The 19,571-nt window shown below is 45.1% G+C and overlaps 1 protein-coding gene across 4 annotated transcripts in view; it reads left to right on the forward strand.

The window, feature by feature from the left end:
* The window catches only part of SLC35A3 (solute carrier family 35 member A3), a 114,260-nt gene extending 96,036 nt beyond the window's left edge, over positions 1-18,224 (forward strand). For all 4 annotated transcript variants that reach the window (XM_056523341.1, XM_056523342.1, XM_056523343.1 and 1 more), the window contains exons 6-8: positions 13,227-13,345; positions 15,592-15,725; positions 17,616-18,224. In XM_056523341.1, coding sequence (XP_056379316.1) covers positions 13,227-13,345; positions 15,592-15,725; positions 17,616-17,706 — 344 coding nt within the window. In that variant the 3' untranslated portion in view covers positions 17,707-18,224. The remainder of the gene's footprint in view (positions 1-13,226; positions 13,346-15,591; positions 15,726-17,615) is intronic.
* Positions 18,225-19,571: the final 1,347 nt, after the last annotated feature.

Below are 19,571 nucleotides of genomic sequence, written 5' to 3' on the forward strand. Positions count from 1 at the left end.
TCAATGGTGACTGCTCAGTGTCCCGCGGCCCTAGCCCCGCTCGCGGAATTCAGCGAGCGGAGATTCCGTAGTCTGAATGCACCCATAAGAGTAGATTTACTGAGGGGAATTTATCAAGCTTTTTCTATCTAAATTTGTCGAAAGAAAAGTCGCTTTCTGATCCCATGCGACTTTTCCTGCAACATATCATTTACACTGTTCAATTTTTATGACCACGAAGTGATCTGGTTTAGATCACTTTGTGCAGTGGTCACTTATTTATCATGTGCGACTTTTCGCAGAAAAGTCGCAAAAAGGTCGCACAGACCAGATGTAGAAGATATCATAGGGCAATTCAACCCTGACCCTACTCTCTCTGCCTGTGTTTTCCAACCAGGGTGCCTCCAGCTGTGGCAAAACTACACGCTGGGAGTTGTAGTTTTGCCACAGCTGGAGGCACCCTGGTTTGGAACACTGTTCTCTTCGATAACTGCATTAAAGTCCATGTGATTTTTAATGCAATTGTCGCATGGCTTGCCACTGCAACATGTAAACAGAGCAGTTCATCAACGTTCGCTACCTATTTGATAGATTTGGCGCACGGATGTCACTTTGCCCGCAACTTTTTTTTTTTTTTAATCTAAAGTGAACAAAAACCAAGTTCACTTTTGCTAAATGCCCCTCACTGTGTGTAGCACCTGTCCTCCTTTAGTTTCCAAACACAAGCGTCCCTGACGGATCTTGGGGTATTATTACTGCATCACCCATCCCCTTGGGGGAGAAGCACCCGTAGGGAGAAAAACCTTTTTGTAAAGACCCTCCTCTAAAACTTCACTTTTTTTATTTTTTATTATGTTACTATATTAACCCCTTAAGGACGCAGCCCATTTGGGCCTTAAGGAATCAGACAATTTTATTTTTACCTTTTCGTTTTTTCCTCCTCGCCTTCAAAAAATCATAACTCTTTTTTATATTTTCATCCACAGACTAGTATGGGGGCTTGTTTTTTGTGCGACCAGTTGTCCGTTGTAATGCCATCACTCACTTTACCATTAAATGTATGGCGCAACCCAAAAAATACTATTTGTGTGGGGAATTAAAAAGAAAACCGCAATTTTGCAAATTTTGGAAGATTTCGTTTTCACGCCGTACAATTTACAGTAAAAATGACGTGTTCTTTATTCTTTGGGTCAGTATGATTAAAATGATACCCATAATAACATACTTGTCTATTACTGTTGCGCTTAAAAAAATCGGTAACTTTTTAACCAAATTAGTAAGTTTAAAAAAAAAAAAACTATTTTGAAGACCTATAACTTTTTAATTTTTCCGTATAAGCGGCGGCATGAGGGCTAATTTTTTGCGCCGTGATCTGTACTTTTTATTGATACCATATTTGCTTATATAAAACTTTTAATACATTTTTAATCAATTTTTGGGGGAATAAAATAGCAGCAATTTTGGACTTTTTTTTTTATGTTCACGCCGTTCACCGTACGGTATCATTAACATTATATTTTAGATCCAGTGAATTAATTTAAAACAATTTATTATTACAATGATAGTGCTTGTGGTGTCCTTTGTAGGGCCCTTACATCGGACTCACCACGATAAGCAAGGTAGTGAATGTATAAAATATTCATACAATGAAATAAAATAAAATAGACATAAAATATACAGGGTAAAAAAGTGCTGGTGTCCCAGTGTGGAAAATAGTCTGTAGCGCTTCTAGATGTATGCACGGAGATCGCACCTTGTATGGTTGATTACTAATAGTCTGAGCAGTGATGACTCTGTATAGCTCGTATCTGGTCAGGATACTGCATGCGGCAGCGTGTTGGTAAGGGGTTAAAATCAATGCGCTCTGCGGCGCCGGGGTTTCCTTGTGTGTAACCCACTCTACCCTGGCAGCACAGGGATAGAGATTAGAGATGAGCGAACTTACAGTAAATTTGATTCGTCACGAACTTCTCGGCTCGGCAGTTGATGACTTATCCTTCATAAATTAGTTTAGCTTTCCGGTGCTCCCGTGAGCTGGAAAAGGTGCATACAGTCCTAGGAGAATATTTCCTAGGAATGTATCCACCTTTTCCAGCCCACCGGAGCACCTGAAGGCTGAACTAATTTACGCAGGATAAGTTATCAACTGCCGAGCCGAGAAGTTCGTGACGAATCGAATTTAATGTAAGTTCACTCATCTCTAATAGAGATTGGTAAGTGGGATATAGTCTCTTAATTGTAATCCTGTGGATGCATGAGGCTGTGCTCTGCAGCGCTGGAGGCCCCACAAATGTGGACCACTCTACCCCGGCGGCACAGGGAAAGTTTTGAGTGGATTTGGAGATTTGGCACACTGTGCCTCTTACCGGCAATGTCCTGGAGCCTGGTTGCCGGAAGAAGGTTTTCGCTGGGGAGACGTCCGCTGGCAGGCGGGATGCGTACAACCCCGGAAGCGTGCTCCGGTAAATTTTTTGCGATCCGATGAATGATGGTAAAGATCGTCGGGTTTGCCAATACTGGGGTACAGGTGACAGAGGCTAGACGCGTTTCGAGGTACTCATCTACCTCTTTTTCAATAGCTATTGCTGATTGCTATTGAAAAAGAGGTAGATGAGTGAACAGATACGAGCTATACAGAGACATCGCTACTCAGACTATTTGTAATCAACCATACAAGGTGCGATCTCCGTGCAGACATCTATAAGCGCTACAGACTATTTGTAATCAACCATACAAGGCGCGATCTCCGTGCAGACATCTATAAGCGCTACAGACTATTTGTAATCAACCATACAAGGCGCGATCTCCGTGCAGACATCTATAAGCGCTACAGAATATTTGTAATCAATCATACAAGGCGCGATCTCCGTGCAGACATCTATAAGCGCTACAGACTATTTGTAATCAACCATACAAGGCGCAATCTCCGTGCAGACATCTATAAGCGCTACAGACTATTTGTAATCAACCATACAAGGCGCGATCTCCGTGCAGACATCTATAAGCGCTACAGACTATTTGTAATCAACCATACAAGGCGCGATCTCCGTGCAGACATCTATAAGCGCTACAGACTATTTGTAATCAACCATACAAGGCGCGATCTCCGTGCATACATCTATAAGCGCTACAGACTATTTGTAATCAACCATACAAGGCGCGATCTCCGTGCAGACATCTATAAGCGCTACAGAATATTTGTAATCAATCATACAAGGAGCGATCTCTGTGCAGACATCTATAAGCGCTAGAGACTATTTGTAATCAATCATACAAGGCGCGATCTCCGTGCAGACATCTATAAGCGCTACAGACTATTTGTAATCAACCATACAAGGCGCGATCTCTGTGCATACATCTATAAGCGCTACAGAATATTTGTAATCAATCATACAAGGAGCGATCTCTGTGCAGACATCTATAAGCGCTAGAGACTATTTGTAATCAATCATACAAGGTGCGATCTCCGTGCAGACATCTATAAGCGCTACAGACTATTTGTAATCAATCATACAAGGCGCGATCTCCGTGCATACATCTATAAGCGCTACAGACTATTAGTAATCAACCATACAAGGCGCGATCTCCGTGCATACATCTATAAGCGATACAAACTATTTGTAATCAACCATACAAGGCGTGATCTCCGTGCAGACATCTATAAGCGCTACAGACTATTTGTAGTCAACCATACAAGGCGCGATCTCCGTGCATCCATCTATAAGCGCTACAGACTATTTGTAATCAACCATACAAGGCGCGATCTCCGTGCATACATCTATAAGCGCTAGAGACTATTTGTAGTCAACCATACAAGGCGCGATCTCCGTGCAGACATCTATAAGCGCTAGAGACTATTTGTAATCAATCATACAAGGTGCGATCTCCGTGCATACATCTATAAGCGCTACAGACTATTTGTAATCAACCATACAAGGCGCGATCTCCGTGCATACATCTATAAGTGATACAGACTATTTGTAATCAACCATACAAGGCGCGATCTCCGTGCATACATCTATAAGCGCTACAGACTATTTGTAATCAACCATACAAGGTGCGATCTCCGTGCAGACATCTATAAGCGCTACAGACTATTTGTAATCAACCATACAAGGCGCGATCTCCGTGCATACATCTATAAGCACTACAGACTATTTGTAATCAACCATACAAGGTGCGATCTCCGTGCAGACATCTATAAGCGCTACAGACTATTTGTAATCAACCATACAAGGCGCGATCTCCGTGCAGACATCTATAAGCGCTACAGACTATTTGTAATCAACCATACAAGGCGCGATCTCTGTGCATACATCTATAAGCGCTACAGAATATTTGTAATCAATCATACAAGGAGCGATCTCTGTGCAGACATCTATAAGCGCTAGAGACTATTTGTAATCAATCATACAAGGTGCGATCTCCGTGCAGACATCTATAAGCGCTACAGACTATTTGTAATCAACCATACAAGGTGCGATCTCCGTGCATACATCTATAAGCGCTACAGACTATTTGTAATCAACCATACAAGGCGCGATCTCCGTGCAGACATCTATAAGCGCTACAGACTATTTGTAATCAACCATACAAGGTGCGATCTCCGTGCATACATCTATAAGCGCTACAGACTATTAGTAATCAACCATACAAGGCGCGATCTCCGTGCAGACATCTATAAGCGCTACAGACTATTTGTAATCAACCATACAAGGCGCGATCTCCGTGCATACATCTATAAGCGCTACAGACTATTTGTAATCAATCATACAAGGCGCGATCTCCGTGCAGACAGCTATAAGCGCTAGAGACTATTTGTAATCAATCATACAAGGTGCGATCTCCGTGCATACATCTATAAGCTCTACAGACTATTTGTAATCAACCATACAAGGCGCGATCTCCGTGCATACATCTATAAGCGCTACAGACTATTTGTAATCAATCATACAAGGCGCGATCTCCGTGCAGACATCTATAAGCGCTAGAGACTATTTGTAATCAATCATACAAAGCGCGATCTCCGTGCAGACATCTATAAGCGCTAGAGACTATTTGTAATCAATCATACAAGGTGCGATCTCCGTGCAGACATCTATAAGCGCTAGAGACTATTTGTAATCAACCATACAAGGCGCGATCTCCGTGCATACATCTATAAGCGCTACAGACTATTTGTAATCAACCATACAAGGCGCGATCTCCGTGCATACATCTATAAGCGCTACAGACTATTTGTAATCAATCATACAAGGCGCGATCTCCGTGCAGACATCTATAAGCGCTAGAGACTATTTGTAATCAATCATACAAAGCGCGATCTCCGTGCAGACATCTATAAGCGCTAGAGACTATTTGTAATCAATCATACAAGGTGCGATCTCCGTGCAGACATCTATAAGCGCTACAGACTATTTGTAATCAACCATACAAGGCGCGATCTCCGTGCATACATCTATAAGCGCTACAGACTATTTGTAATCAACCATACAAGGCGCGATCTCCGCGCATACATCTATAAGCACTACAGACTATTTGTAATCAACCATACAAGGTGCGATCTCCGTGCATACATCTATAAGCGCTACAGAATATTTGTAATCAACCATACAAGGCGCGATCTCCGTGCAGACATCTATAAGTGATACAGACTATTTGTAATCAATCATACAAGGTGCGATCTCCGTGCATACATCTATAAGCGCTACAGACTATTTGTAATCAACCATACAAGGCGCGATCTCCGCGCAGACATCTATAAGTGATACAGACTATTTGTAATCAATCATACAAGGTGCGATCTCCGTGCATACATCTATAAGCGCTACAGACTATTTGTAATCAATCATACAAGGTGCGATCTCCGTGCATACATCTATAAGGGATACAGACTATTTGCCGCACTGGGACACCAGCACTTTTTTACCCTGTATATTTTATGTCTATTTTATTTCATTGTATGAATATTTTATACATTCACTACCTTGCTTATCATGGTGAGTCCGATGTAAGGGCCCTACAAAGGACACCACAAGCACTATCATTGTAATAATTATTTTAAATTAATTCACTGGATCTACATATTTTTTTACATATATTTTATATACACCCATTTATTGGTGAAAATAAAGCCCAGACTTGAGGAAAGTGTACCCCCACTTTATACATTGTTCGCAGGTTGTATGGGATGCACAACCTTTTTCACATTAGTACTCGTCTGGCAGTAATACTATTGTCCCTATTGTCGGGTTTCAGCTACCTATACACGTTTTTAACATTATATTTTAATAGTTCGGATATTTACGCACGCGGCAATAGCAAATATGTATATTACATTTTTTTTATTTTTATTTTTTTTACTTTTTGGGGGTGAAAAAGGGAAAATGGGACAATTTACGTTTTTATTAAGGGAGGGGTTTTTTCACTTTAAATTTTTTTTACTTTTATTTTTGTTTATTTTTTGCTTTTTTTATTTAATTTTTTTTACACTTTAGTCCCCATAGGGGACTATTTATAGCAATGATTCGATTGCTAATACTGTTCAGTGCTATGTATAGGACATAGCACTGATCAGTATTATCGGTCATCTTCTGCTCGATCGCAGACCAGAGCAGAAGAACCGCGGGAGGCAGGTGAGGGGACCTCAGTCTGCCGTTCTAGATGACTGGATTGTCGTGGCAGCGCTGCAGGCGATCCGATCATCCATTTTAGTGTCCGCAATGCTGCAGATGCCGTGATTTGTATTGATCACAGCATCTGATGGGTTAATGGCAGACATCCGCGCGATCGCGGATGTCTGCGTTACTGGCAGGTCCCTGGCTGCTATCAGCAGCCGGAACCTGCCGCGCATGATCTGGGCATCGCTCCGATGCTAACGGTTATGTATAGGGCGTAAATGTACGTCCTGGTGTATTAAGTACCAGCTCACCAGGACGAACATTTACATCCTGCATTAAGGGGTTAAAAGTAGGGAAAATTCCCAATGTAAACAACCATAGGTAGTTAAAATTATCAGGCAGTAGATTGGGTGCACTATTGTCTGTTGCCCACAAGGTGGTGCTATAATACCACTCAATTTACAGCTCTGTGTTTTGAATCGAGTCTCAAGGCTCTCCACCTTATTAGACCCTCGCTACCGGCATAAAATGGGGGCCTTTTTTACACCCACTGAGAGGGAGGACAAACTGACCTACTACAGAGAGATTCTACGTAGTCAGCCACATGGTCCATCCACTCGCAGGTCTGACTCGGGGGGCCCTCTGCGCTCACCTTCCACTGCCATGGCTGCTGGGGAGGGGAGGGGTGGCAGGAGCAGTACCAGCTCCATCAGCAGCAGCCGGAGTCTACAGTTGCTGATGAGTAGCTTTCTTCACCCACATAGTGAAGCAACTCATCAGCAGCAGGTACACATAGAGCAGGACCTGAACCAGCAGGTGGTGGCATACCTTGACATGGCCATGCCAACACACCTTGAAGATCCACTTGATTTCTGGGCAGACAAACTTGATTTGTGGTTGTGTTCGCAACTAGCAGAGTTTGCCCTGGAAAAGCTGTCCTGCCCGGCCAGTAGTGTGCCATCAGAGCGGGTGTTTAGTGCGGCCGGGGCCATAGTCACCCCAAGGCGAACTCGTCTGTCCATGAAAAATGTGGAGAGACTGACGTTTGTGAAGATGAATCAGGGATGGATCAGCCAGGATTTCCACCCACCAATGCCTGATGCATCAGAGTAGATTGACCATGGTGCCACACCAACACTGCACAAATATGGATAGTGCCAAACAGATTTAAGGCGCTGCTCCCCAGTTACAGACATTCCTGTGCGTCGGACCACAAGTAAGTATTGAGGATATGCCTTACGTAAAACTTAACTTTTTAATAAAATTCTTAGGATAAAATATATGGACCCAAATTTTTTATTTGTTTTTAAATCAAAATGATAGGTGTGCAAAAAACACCATGTGCCACCTACACCACCAAGTATTGATGTGATGCAAAGACCTCTAAAAGGTGGAAGGGAACAACGTATGGTCCATTGTAACCGGTGGGGGTAAAAACTTCCCCTGTAAGGCCCTACTCTCGCATTATTAATTCCCTTCTTGGCAAGTGTTACTCGCCCTAAAAAGGGCGGCCCCACACAGGAACCTCTCCTTATTTCCCCCTACAAACACTGCCATTTCACAGGGTTTTTAGGTAGAAATAGTTTCCTGTGTGGGGCCGCCCTTTTTAGGGCGAGTAACACTTGCCAAGAAGGGAATTAATAATGCGAGAGTAGGACCTTACAGGGGAGGTTTTTACCCCCACCAGTTACAATGAACCATACGTTGTTCCCTTCCACCTTTTAGAGGTCTTTGCATCACATCAATACTTGGTGGTGTGGGTGGCACATGGTGTTTTTTGCACACCTTTCCTTTTGTTTGATTTCCCAAAATTTTTTGGAGGTACATATATTTTATCCTAAGAATTGTCACGATGCCGGCTGGCAGGTAGTGGATCCTCTGTGCCAGAGAGGGATAGCGAGGACCGTGCTAGTGGACCGGTTCTAAGACACTACTGGTTTTCACCAGAGCCCGCCGCAAAGCGGGATGGTCTTGCTGCGGCGGTAGTGACCAGGTCGTATCCACTAGCAACGGCTCACCTCTCTGGCTGCTGAAGATACTGAAGATAGGCGAGGTACAAGGGAGTAGGCAGAAGCAAAGTCGGACGTAGCAGAAGGTCGGGGGCAGGCGGCAAGGTTCGTAGTCAGGGGAGATAGCAAAGTTCTGGTACACAGGGTATAAACACACAAAAACGCTTTCACTAGGCTCTAGGGCAACAAGATCCGGCAAGGGAGTGCAAGGGAGGAGACTAGATATAAGGAGGGAACAGGTGGGAACCAATTAAGCTAATTGGGCCAGGCACCAATCATTGGTGCACTGGCCCTTTAAGTCTCAGGGAGCTGGCGCGCGCGCGCCCTAGAGAGCGGAGCCGCGCGCGCCAGCACATGACCGCAGGAGACGGGAACGGGTAAGTGACCTGGGATGCGATTCGCGAGCGGGCGCGTCCCGCTGTGCGAATCGCATCCCCAACGGCCATGAGAGAGCAGCGCTCCCGGTCAGCGGGACCGACCGGGGAGCTGCAGGGAAAGAGACGCCGTGAGCGCTCCGGGGAGGAGCGGGGACCCGGAGCGCTAGGCGTAACAGTACCCCCCCCCTTAGGTCTCCCCTTCTCTTTATCGGGTAACTGCCTCCCCTGGGATGAGGACACCGGGAAAGGATGGAGGGATTCCTCAACGGCAGGCAGAACCGCAGGAGTAGGAATGGGGAGAGAGGGCAGAGGGCGGGACCTGGCACGGGGCAGTGTGACACCAGGAGGAGGGCCATGAGGGGACACAGAAGCTTGCCTGATGGAACTGGGAGGGGGGGAGGGGCATTTCCTGTGGCAGGCAGAGTCCTTAATGACCTTAGGGGGACCAGATACAGGAGGAACCACAGAGTTACGGCAAGGGTTACTGGGAACCGGTTTTAGACAGTTCTTGGAACAAGAGGACCCCCAACTCTTGATCTCCCCAGTGGACCAATCCAGGGTTGGGGAATGAAGTTGAAGCCAGGGAAGTCCAAGGAGAATTTCCGAGGTGCAATTGGGGAGGACCAAAAGTTCAATCCTCTCGTGGTGAGATCCGATGCTCATAAGAAGGGGCTCCGTGCGGAAACGTATGGTACAGTCCAACCTGGCTCCGTTGACCGCGGAGATGCGGAGTGGCTTGACAAGACGGGTCACCGGAATATGGAATTTATTCACAAAGGACTCCCGAATAAAATTTCCAGAAGCTCCAGAGTCCAGACAGGCCACGGCTGAGAGGGGAGAGCTGGCTGAAGTGGAAATCCGAACAGGTACCGTGAGACGTGGAGAAGCCGACTTGGCATCAAGAGACGCCACACCCACGAGAGCTGAGTGTGAGCGTGCGTTTCCCAGACGTGGAGGACGGATTGGGCAATCCACCAGAAAATGTTCAGTACTGGCACAGTACAAACAAAGATTCTCTTCCTTACGGCGATTCCTCTCTTCCAGGGTCAGGCGAGACCGATCCACTTGCATGGCCTCCTCGGCGGGAGGCCTAGGCGCAGATTGCAGTGGAGACTGTGGGAGAGGTGGCCAGAGATCTAAGTCTTTTTCCTGGCGGAGCTCTTGATGCCTCTCAGAAAAACGCATGTCAATGCGAGTGGCTAGATGAATGAGTTCATGCAGGCTAGCAGGAGTCTCTCGTGCGGCCAGAACATCTTTAATGTTGCTGGATAGGCCTTTTTTAAAGGTCGCGCAGAGAGCCTCATTATTCCAGGAAAGTTCAGAAGCAAGAGTACGGAATTGTATGGCGTACTCGCCAACGGAGGAATTACCCTGGACCAGGTTCAGCAGGGCAGTCTCAGCAGAAGAGGCTCGGGCAGGTTCCTCAAAGACACTTCGAATTTCCGAGAAGAAGGAGTGTACAGAGGCAGTGACGGGGTCATCACGGTCCCAGAGCGGTGTGGCCCATGACAGGGCTTTTCCAGACAGAAGGCTGACTACGAAAGCCACCTTAGACCTTTCAGTAGGAAACTGATCCGACATCATCTCCAGATGCAGGGAACATTGGGAAAGAAAGCCACGGCAAAACTTAGAGTCCCCATTAAATTTGTCCGGCAAAGACAGGCGGAGGCTAGGAGTGGCCACTCGCTGCGGAAGAGGTGCAGGAGCTGGCGGAGGAGATGGTTGCTGCTGCTGTAGCTGAGACTGAATCTGCTGTAGCTGCGACTGGAGTTGCTGAGTCATGGTGGTCAAGTACGACAGCTGGTGATCTTGTTGGGCAATCTGTCGGGCTTGCTGGGCGACCAGTGTGGGGAGGTCGGCGACAACAGGCAGAGGAACTTCAGCGGGATCCATGGCCGGATCTACTGTCACGATGCCGGCTGGCAGGTAGTGGATCCTCTGTGCCAGAGAGGGATAGCGAGGACCGTGCTAGTGGACCGGTTCTAAGACACTACTGGTTTTCACCAGAGCCCGCCGCAAAGCGGGATGGTCTTGCTGCGGCGGTAGTGACCAGGTCGTATCCACTAGCAACGGCTCACCTCTCTGGCTGCTGAAGATACTGAAGATAGGCGAGGTACAAGGGAGTAGGCAGAAGCAAAGTCGGACGTAGCAGAAGGTCGGGGGCAGGCGGCAAGGTTCGTAGTCAGGGGAGATAGCAAAGTTCTGGTACACAGGGTATAAACACACAAAAACGCTTTCACTAGGCTCTAGGGCAACAAGATCTGGCAAGGGAGTGCAAGGGAGGAGACTAGATATAAGGAGGGAACAGGTGGGAACCAATTAAGCTAATTGGGCCAGGCACCAATCATTGGTGCACTGGCCCTTTAAGTCTCAGGGAGCTGGCGCGCGCGCGCCCTAGAGAGCGGAGCCGCGCGCGCCAGCACATGACCGCAGGAGACGGGAACGGGTAAGTGACCTGGGATGCGATTCGCGAGCGGGCGCGTCCCGCTGTGCGAATCGCATCCCCAACGGCCATGAGAGAGCAGCGCTCCCGGTCAGCGGGACCGACCGGGGAGCTGCAGGGAAAGAGACGCCGTGAGCGCTCCGGGGAGGAGCGGGGACCCGGAGCGCTAGGCGTAACAAGAATATTATTAAAAGTTAAGTTTTACGTGATGCATATCCTCAATACTTACTTGTGCACACTAACACTTTTACAAAACAAACTGTTTTCTTCTGCCTACCTGCCTAAACTACCATTCTGATTGTGCCACCCGCCTGATGCCACACATCTGATGCCAAGTTCTCCTTTTTTTCACCCACCTTCCTCACTGGGTACTGGTATTGCCACCCACCGCACTACTCTGTCACCAGGTCACTTTCAGGACTCCTGATGCTGCTGCTGCTGCCACCTCCAGGCTGTCTCATTCTGCCACCTTATGTTCTCATGCTGATGCCACCTCCAGGCTGTCTCATTCTGTCACCATATGTTCTCATACTGATGCCACCTCCATGCTGTCTCATTCTGCCACCATATGTTCTCCTCGTGCTGATGCCACATCCAGGCTGTCTCATTCTGCAACCATATGTTCTCCTCATGCTGCCACCACCTCCAGGCTGTGTCATTCAGCAACCATATGTTCTCCTCATGCTGCCACCACCTCCAGGCTGTGTCGTTCAGCCACTATATGGTCTCCTCATGCTGATGCCACCTCCGGGCTCTGTCATTGTGCCGCAGTCTGCGGCAGTGATTCTAAAAGCGGTGCCGGTAATATCTGCATGTCATACTAAATAACAGTATTATTTCACTACCCTAGCGCACACCCTATGCGTTTTACAGCAACGCAAAGTGTTCTACACCCCCTATTGATGCTCTCTGTGGCCCAGAAATAGCTGTTTTTAATACAGATTCGCCACAAATAAATTCGGGACCAGAACAACTTTATTTTTTTTTTTCTCATATCTAATAGGAACATAACAAAAGTTAAGTTGTAGAGGGGGGTCTTAACAAAAGGGTTTTTCTCTCTACGGGGCTTCTCCCCAAGGGGATTGGTTATTCAATTATCCTTTAGATTATATTTTCCATACAGCCCTGGCCAATGATTCCATTAATCTGCACCCGGGCTGTTGGTTTTGCTTTTATAATTTTCTTCTGAAAAGAGATTTTTAGTTTTTCATAGTTTTTTTGCTAAAAAATATAAGCTGGACATTTATTTTCCCCCTAGAATATGCAGTGTAATGAACATTGCTCAGATATCTACGGCACTCCCAATGAATAGCGCACGTGCCGACACCACACCAATCCATGCAGCGGGGGTAGCCGGGGCTTTGTTCTGGAGATCATTTGGGTGAGGGGGGGGGGGGGTCCAAGAGGTCCGAACTTTAATCATTCCTGTGAATAGGGTATATGACTTTTAGGGCTGGAATACCCATTTAATAGGGCACCATGATAAGTGTAATGCTTTACATCAGCATTTCCAATCCAGGGTGCCCCCAGCTGTTGCAAAACTACAACTCCCGGCATGCTCGGACAGCCAAAGGCTGTCCGAGCATGCTGGGAGTTGTAGTTTTGCAACAGCTGGGGGCACCCTGGATGGGAAACACTGCTGTACATTATAAAAATATTTTTTGATACCATATAAGAACTTATTTACTAAAAGCTCTACTACTTTGCATAACACCTTTACTATTTTATATGAAAACTATCGACAAGGTTACACTTTGTAAATTCTCCCTTTTTTTTATTTTTTTTTATACCTTTTTAGGGTTTTTCGGGGGTATATTTGGCCTGATGGGAGTTTTTATTTATGACGGAGATCGCGTCTCTAAAGAGGGATTCTTTCAAGGATACAACAACCTGACCTGGACGGTTGTGGCTCTTCAGGTAATATGGACATTTTTTTTTAAACAAAACTTCTGTATTCGTTCTGGTTGAGATACTTGAAATATGAAAATAACTCTGTAAACATGGAAAGGATAGTGTAGAGGAGGGGAATGCTGGAAGTTTTAGTTCTCTTCAAAGGCTGGAGAGACGAGGTGGAGACCCCCCCCCCCCCCCCCCCCCCCCTCTCCTGCAGAACTTCAATGGTAATAAAGTAAGGTGCATAATAAAGTAAAAGAGAAAATGCAGGAAGAAGTCATTTTATAGAATCATTTACAACTCACGTCGCCAAAAGGCTCTGTATTCAGTCCTCTCCTGTTCCTCTGTCCAGCCAATCCTTGCTTGTCAGGCTGGTGATCACATGACCTAGTTAGAGTAACAAAACGTATGTGTGCAGCTGTGCTGGGATAAAACGGATAGTACTGTAGGGCTAGAGATAGTGAGTGTGCATGTAATGGGCAAAAAATAAAAAAAAAGTACAAAAGAACTGTAAATAAAACGTTTTGGGGGTCATTTTACGGCTAAAATCACACCAAAATACAGTGTGTGCACAAAGATTTACCTGCACCGGGGTATGATTGCATAAGGAATAAATTAAAGTTAAAGGGGTACTCCGGTGGGGGGAAAAATTTTTTTAATCAACTGGTGCCAGAAAGTTAAACAGATTTGTAAATGACTTCTATTTAAAAAATCTTTACCCTTCCAGTACTTGTTAGCAGCTGTATGCTACAGAGGAAATTCTTTTCTTTTTGAATTTCTTTTTTTGTCTTGTCCACAGTGCTCTCTGCTGACACCTCTGTCTGTGTCAGGAACTGTCCAGAGCAGGAGAAAATCCCCATAGCAAGCATATTCTTCTCTGGACAGTTTCTGACACAGACAGAGGTGTCAGCAGAGAGCACTGTGGACAAGACAAAAAAAGAAATTCAAAAAGAAAAGAATTTCCTCTGTAGCATACAGCTGCTAAAAGGTACTGGAAGGGTTAATATTTTTTTAATTGAAGTAATTTACAAATCTGTTTAACTTTCTGGCACCAGTTGATAAAAAAAAAAAAAAGATGTTTCCCACCGGAGTACCCCTTTTAAAGGAAAACTTTCAGCCTGTTCTCCCACCCTAAACCCACAAACAGGAGTCCAACGAGGGGTCACCTACTTAAATATGTCCGGTAAATTCTGAGAAATGTCCACCAGAAGATCCTCTGCTTAATTCAATTAATTGCGCTCAGGGGGCGGTGCTTCGCCAGCTCAATTTACATATTCATTGTCTGTGACTAGAGATGAGCGAATTTACAGTAAATTCGATTCGTCACGAACTTCTCGGCTCGGCAGTTGATGACTTTTCCTGCATAAATTAGTTCAGCTTTCCGGTGCTCCGGTGGGCTGGAAAAGGTGGATACAGTCCTAGGAAAGAGTCTCCTAGGACTGTATCCACCTTTTCCAGCCCACCGGAGCACCGGAAAGCTGAACTAATTTATGCAGGATAAGTCATCAACTGCCGAGCCGAGAAGTTTTGACGAATCGAATTTACTGTAAATTCGCTCATCTCTATCTGTGACTCCACTTCACTAGGATGTGGAGTCAGACTATGTATATGTAAATTGAGCTGGCTAAGCCCCGCCCCTGCACGCAATTGACTGAATTTAGCAGAGGATCTTCTGGGGGACATATCTCAGGACCAACTGGACATATTTAAGTAAGTGACCCCCTCGTTGGATTCGAGGGGGTCACCCACACTATAACCCGGTGTATTGGGTTTAGTGTGGCTGAACAGGCTGACCGTTTCTTTAAAGGGAAAGGGTCACCTTTTTAAAATGTATTAAATTTCCCTAATGTAAGGCATTTATACAAATAAAAAAAATTAAAAAAAAAAAAAATATATATATATATATATATATATATATATATATGATATAGATAATACATAATTTTTTTTTTATTATTATTTTAATTAATATTTAATTATAATGTTTTAAATGGGGGCTGCCATTACCTACAACCAGTGTGCGGACATCACTTCACGACACCAGCACACTTGCTCTACGGTATTTGCGGGCATAGCGATCCTCAGACGCCGGCTGTCCGGTTCACTTACAGTAAGATGTGTTCTGCGCAGGTGTGTGGACATGCGCAGAACACATCTTACAGGGAGCCGGACGCCATTTTTTTTTTTTGGGAAGACTGGAAGTCTTTATGACCCAAATTTTCACATTTGATGTTGACCGTGGTATTTTCTTTCCCTTTCGGTATCTCTAGGCTCTGGGCGGATTAGTGATCGCTGCTGTGATCAAATATGCGGACAACATCTTAAAAGGATTTGCCACCTCTCTCTCCATCATTCTGTCAACACTTATCTCCTACTTTTGGCTGCAAGACTTTGTCCCTACCGGGTATGGTGACCTCTTGTATATCTACAAATACCCTCTTCTTTAGTCTCCACTGAGATATCTGTGTTAGCCAGTGTTCACACCACTATTGTTTTTTTCCATCATCAAAAAAACTGTGGTGCAGGATTCTCTGCATGCTGGACACACGTGTGTGACGGACCCCAATGAAACCTATTAGGGGATAAGATGTCTGATCGCAGGGGTCCCGCCACCGTGCAGCATCCGCATTCTAAACAGTAAGTTTAGAGCACTGGGTTTCCGTGTCTGGAGACGTGACGCCACAACCCCCACCCGTCCCCTCCATTCATGTCTATGGGAGGGGGCGTGACGTCAGTCACGCCCCCTCCCATAGACATGAATGGAGGGGGCGTGACGTGACATCACGTCTCTGGACGCGGAAACCCGGCGTTCTAAACTTACTGTTTAGAATGCAGGGTGATATAAGGAGATCGCAGGGGGTCCCAGTGGCGGGAACCTTGAGATCAAACATCTTATCCCCTAATCCTTTGCATGGGGGATAAGATGTCTGTGGGCGGAGTACCCCTTTAAAGGACATCTGCAGCGTTACAAACACTTATCCCCTATCCTCAAGATAGGGGATAAGTGTTTGATCGCGGGGGGTCTGAACGCTGGGGCCCCCGGCCATCTCCTGTACGGGGCCGCGGCTCTCCCGTGCAGGGGGCGTATCAGCCGCAGCATGACGTTGCGGCCGGCACGCCTACTCCATAAATCTCTATGGGAGAGGCGGGGAGGCAGCATTCGTGCCTCCCCGCATCCCCCATAGAACTGTATGGGGACGGGGAGGAGACGGGGCGTCACCTTCGACCTCTAGGTCGACGCTAAGTCACCATGGGCGCTAATGCCGGCGCCCCGTTAGGGAGATCGAGGGGGGTCCCAGCGGTCAGACCCCCCGCGATCAAACACTTATCCCCTATCCTGTGGATAGGGGATACGTGTAATTCCGCTGCAGTTGTCCTTTAATAGGTTTAATTGGGTTTACGTCAATAGGGGTTATTTACTAAAGTGATCCTGGCAGTTTTTTTCTGTGTTTTTCTTACTGTGGATACGGGATAAGTCATAAGTCGCTTTTTGTCAGATCCCCCTTCCCCTTTTAAGGAGGTACTTTGGTGACAAAAAAAAAAAAAAAAAATCATATCAACTGGTTCCAGAAAGTTAAACAGATTTGTAAATTACTTCTATTAAAAAAATAAATCTTAATCCTTTTGGTACCTATTAGCTGCTGTATGCTCCACAGGAAGATGAGTTTTTCTGTCTGACCACAATGCTCTCTGCTGACACCTCTGTCCATGTCAGGAACTGTCCAGAGCAGGAGCAAATCCCCATAGAAAACCTCTCCATGGACAGAGGTGTCAGCAGAGAGCACTGTGGTCAGACTGGAAATAACTAAACAACTTCCTCTGGAGCATACAGCAGCTGATAAAAAATCTTAATCATTCCAGTACTTATCAGCTGCTGTATTCTCCAGAGGTAGTTGTGTAGATCTTTCCAGTCTGACCACAGTGCTCTCTGCTGACACCTCGGTCCATGTCAGGAACTGTTCAGAGCAGGATAGGTTTGCTATGGGGATTGACTCTTACTCTGGACAGTTCCTGACATGGACAGAGGTGTCAGCAGAGAGCACTGTGGTCAGATAGAACTTCCTCTGGAGCATACAGCAGCTGATAGGTACTGGAAGGATTAAGATTTTTTAATAGAAGTCATTTTCAAATCTGTTTAACTTTCTGACACCAGTTGATATGAAAAAAATATGTTTCCACCGGAGTACCCCTTTAAGCCTTTGTATTGTTTTTTGTTGAATGCACGTTGTCCATTTACATTTCACTACAAATATAAAATGAAAATTAAGTTTTTAACAATTTTCTCCTTTTTTAGTGTGTTTTTCATGGGAGCCATGTTTGTGATTTCTGCCACCTTCCTGTACGGCTACAACCCCAAACCATCTGTGAACCCAATTAAGGCGTGACAGCCTGTGACGGATGCGGTGACGTATTGTATGGAGCGCCCCCCCCCCCCCTCCAGACATGCGCAGGGCTGTACAGAGACAACTAAGCCACACAATGCTGCTGAAAGCAAACAGACCGCAGGTCGAGGCACTGCTGCTCTTTCTTGTGACGGACCCTATTTTATTTTAAATGAAAAGTGCTATAAATATATATATATTTTGTTAATACTTGAACTTCGGAGGCATTGGTGATTTTTTTTTTTTTTCAGGATGTTGCACAGAACTCACCTGATCAGGTATAGGATACTGTTTCTCTTCTATTGGAGATATTTTAATATGGTGGTTTCTGGGCTGAGATACCCACCTGCGTCTGACCTCATATGCATAGGTGCAGCTTCTAGGAAGAGCTGGATCATGCTCTGCGATCATGTTATTTTTTACTGAAGAGACAATAGAATACCATTGGATGTGTTCTGTATATATGTGAATGATTCGCTGTCTTACATTGTATAGACTAAAACAAGGGAAATTAAATACATTTTTACCAAACCTTGTCTTTGGGTTATTTTATAGAGTTATCCGACTCTGTATCTTCAACGGGGAAGTACAGGTGTATCAATCTGTTGTGGGGGTAAATAGGTTGTCCAATAAAAATTAACCATTAATTAATTCATCTTAACCCCTTAAGGACTGAGCCCTTTTTCACCTTAAGGACTCGGCCATTTTTTGCACATCTGACCACTGTCACTTTAAACATTAATAGCTCTGGAATGCTTTTAGTTATCATTCTGATTCCGAGATTATTTTTTCGTGACATATTCTACTTTAACTTAGTGGTAAAATTTTGTGGTAACTTGCATCCTTTCTTGGTGAAAAATCCCAAAATTTGATGAAAAATTTGAAAATTTTGCATTTTTCGAACTTTGAAGCTCACTGCTTGTAAGAAAAATGGATATTCCAAATTTTTTTTTATTTCATTCACATATACAATATGTCTACTTTATATTTGCATCATAAAATTGATGAGTTTTTACTTTTGGAAGACACCAGAGGGCTTCAAAGTTCAGCAGCAATTTTCCAATTTTTCACAAAATTTTCAAACTCGCTTTTTTTCAGGGACCAGTTCAGGTTGGAAGTGGATTTGAAGGGTCTTCTTATTAGAAATACCCGATAAAAGACCCCATTATAAAAACTGCACTCCCCAAAGTATTCAAAATGACATTCAGTCCGCGTTTTAACCCTTTAGGGGTTTCACAGGAATAGCAGCAAAGTGAAGGAGAAAATTCACAATCTTCATTTTTTACACTCACATGTTCTTGTAGACCCAATTTTTGAATTTTTCCAAGGGGTAAAAAGGAGAAAATTTTTAATTGTATTTGAAACCCAATTTCTCTCGAGTAAGCACATACCTCATATGTCTATGTAAATTGTTCAGCGGGCGCAGTAGAGGGCTCAGAAGGGAAGGAGTGACAAATGGTTTTTGGGGGGCATGTCACCTTTAGGAAGCCCCTATGGTGCCAGAACAGCAAAAAACCCCACATGGCATACCATTTTGGAAACTAGACCCCTCGGGGAACATAACAAGGGGTAATGTGAACCTTAATACCCCACAGGTGATTCACGACTTTTGCATATGTAAAAAAAAAAAAAAAATTTACCTAAAATGCTTGGTTTCCCAAAAGTTTAACATTTTTAAAAAGGGTAATAGCAGAAAATACCCCCCCAAAATTTGAAGCCCAATTTAACCCGATTCAGAAAACACCCCATATGGGGGTGAAAAGTGCTCTGCTGGTGCACTACAGGTCTCGGAAGAGGAGGAGTCACATTTGGCTTTTTGAAAGCAAATTTTGCTCTGGGGGCATGCCGCATTTAGGAAGCCCCTATGG

Source organism: Hyla sarda, chromosome 6 (genome assembly GCF_029499605.1).
Source record: "Hyla sarda isolate aHylSar1 chromosome 6, aHylSar1.hap1, whole genome shotgun sequence".
Lineage (NCBI taxonomy): Eukaryota > Metazoa > Chordata > Amphibia > Anura > Hylidae > Hyla > Hyla sarda.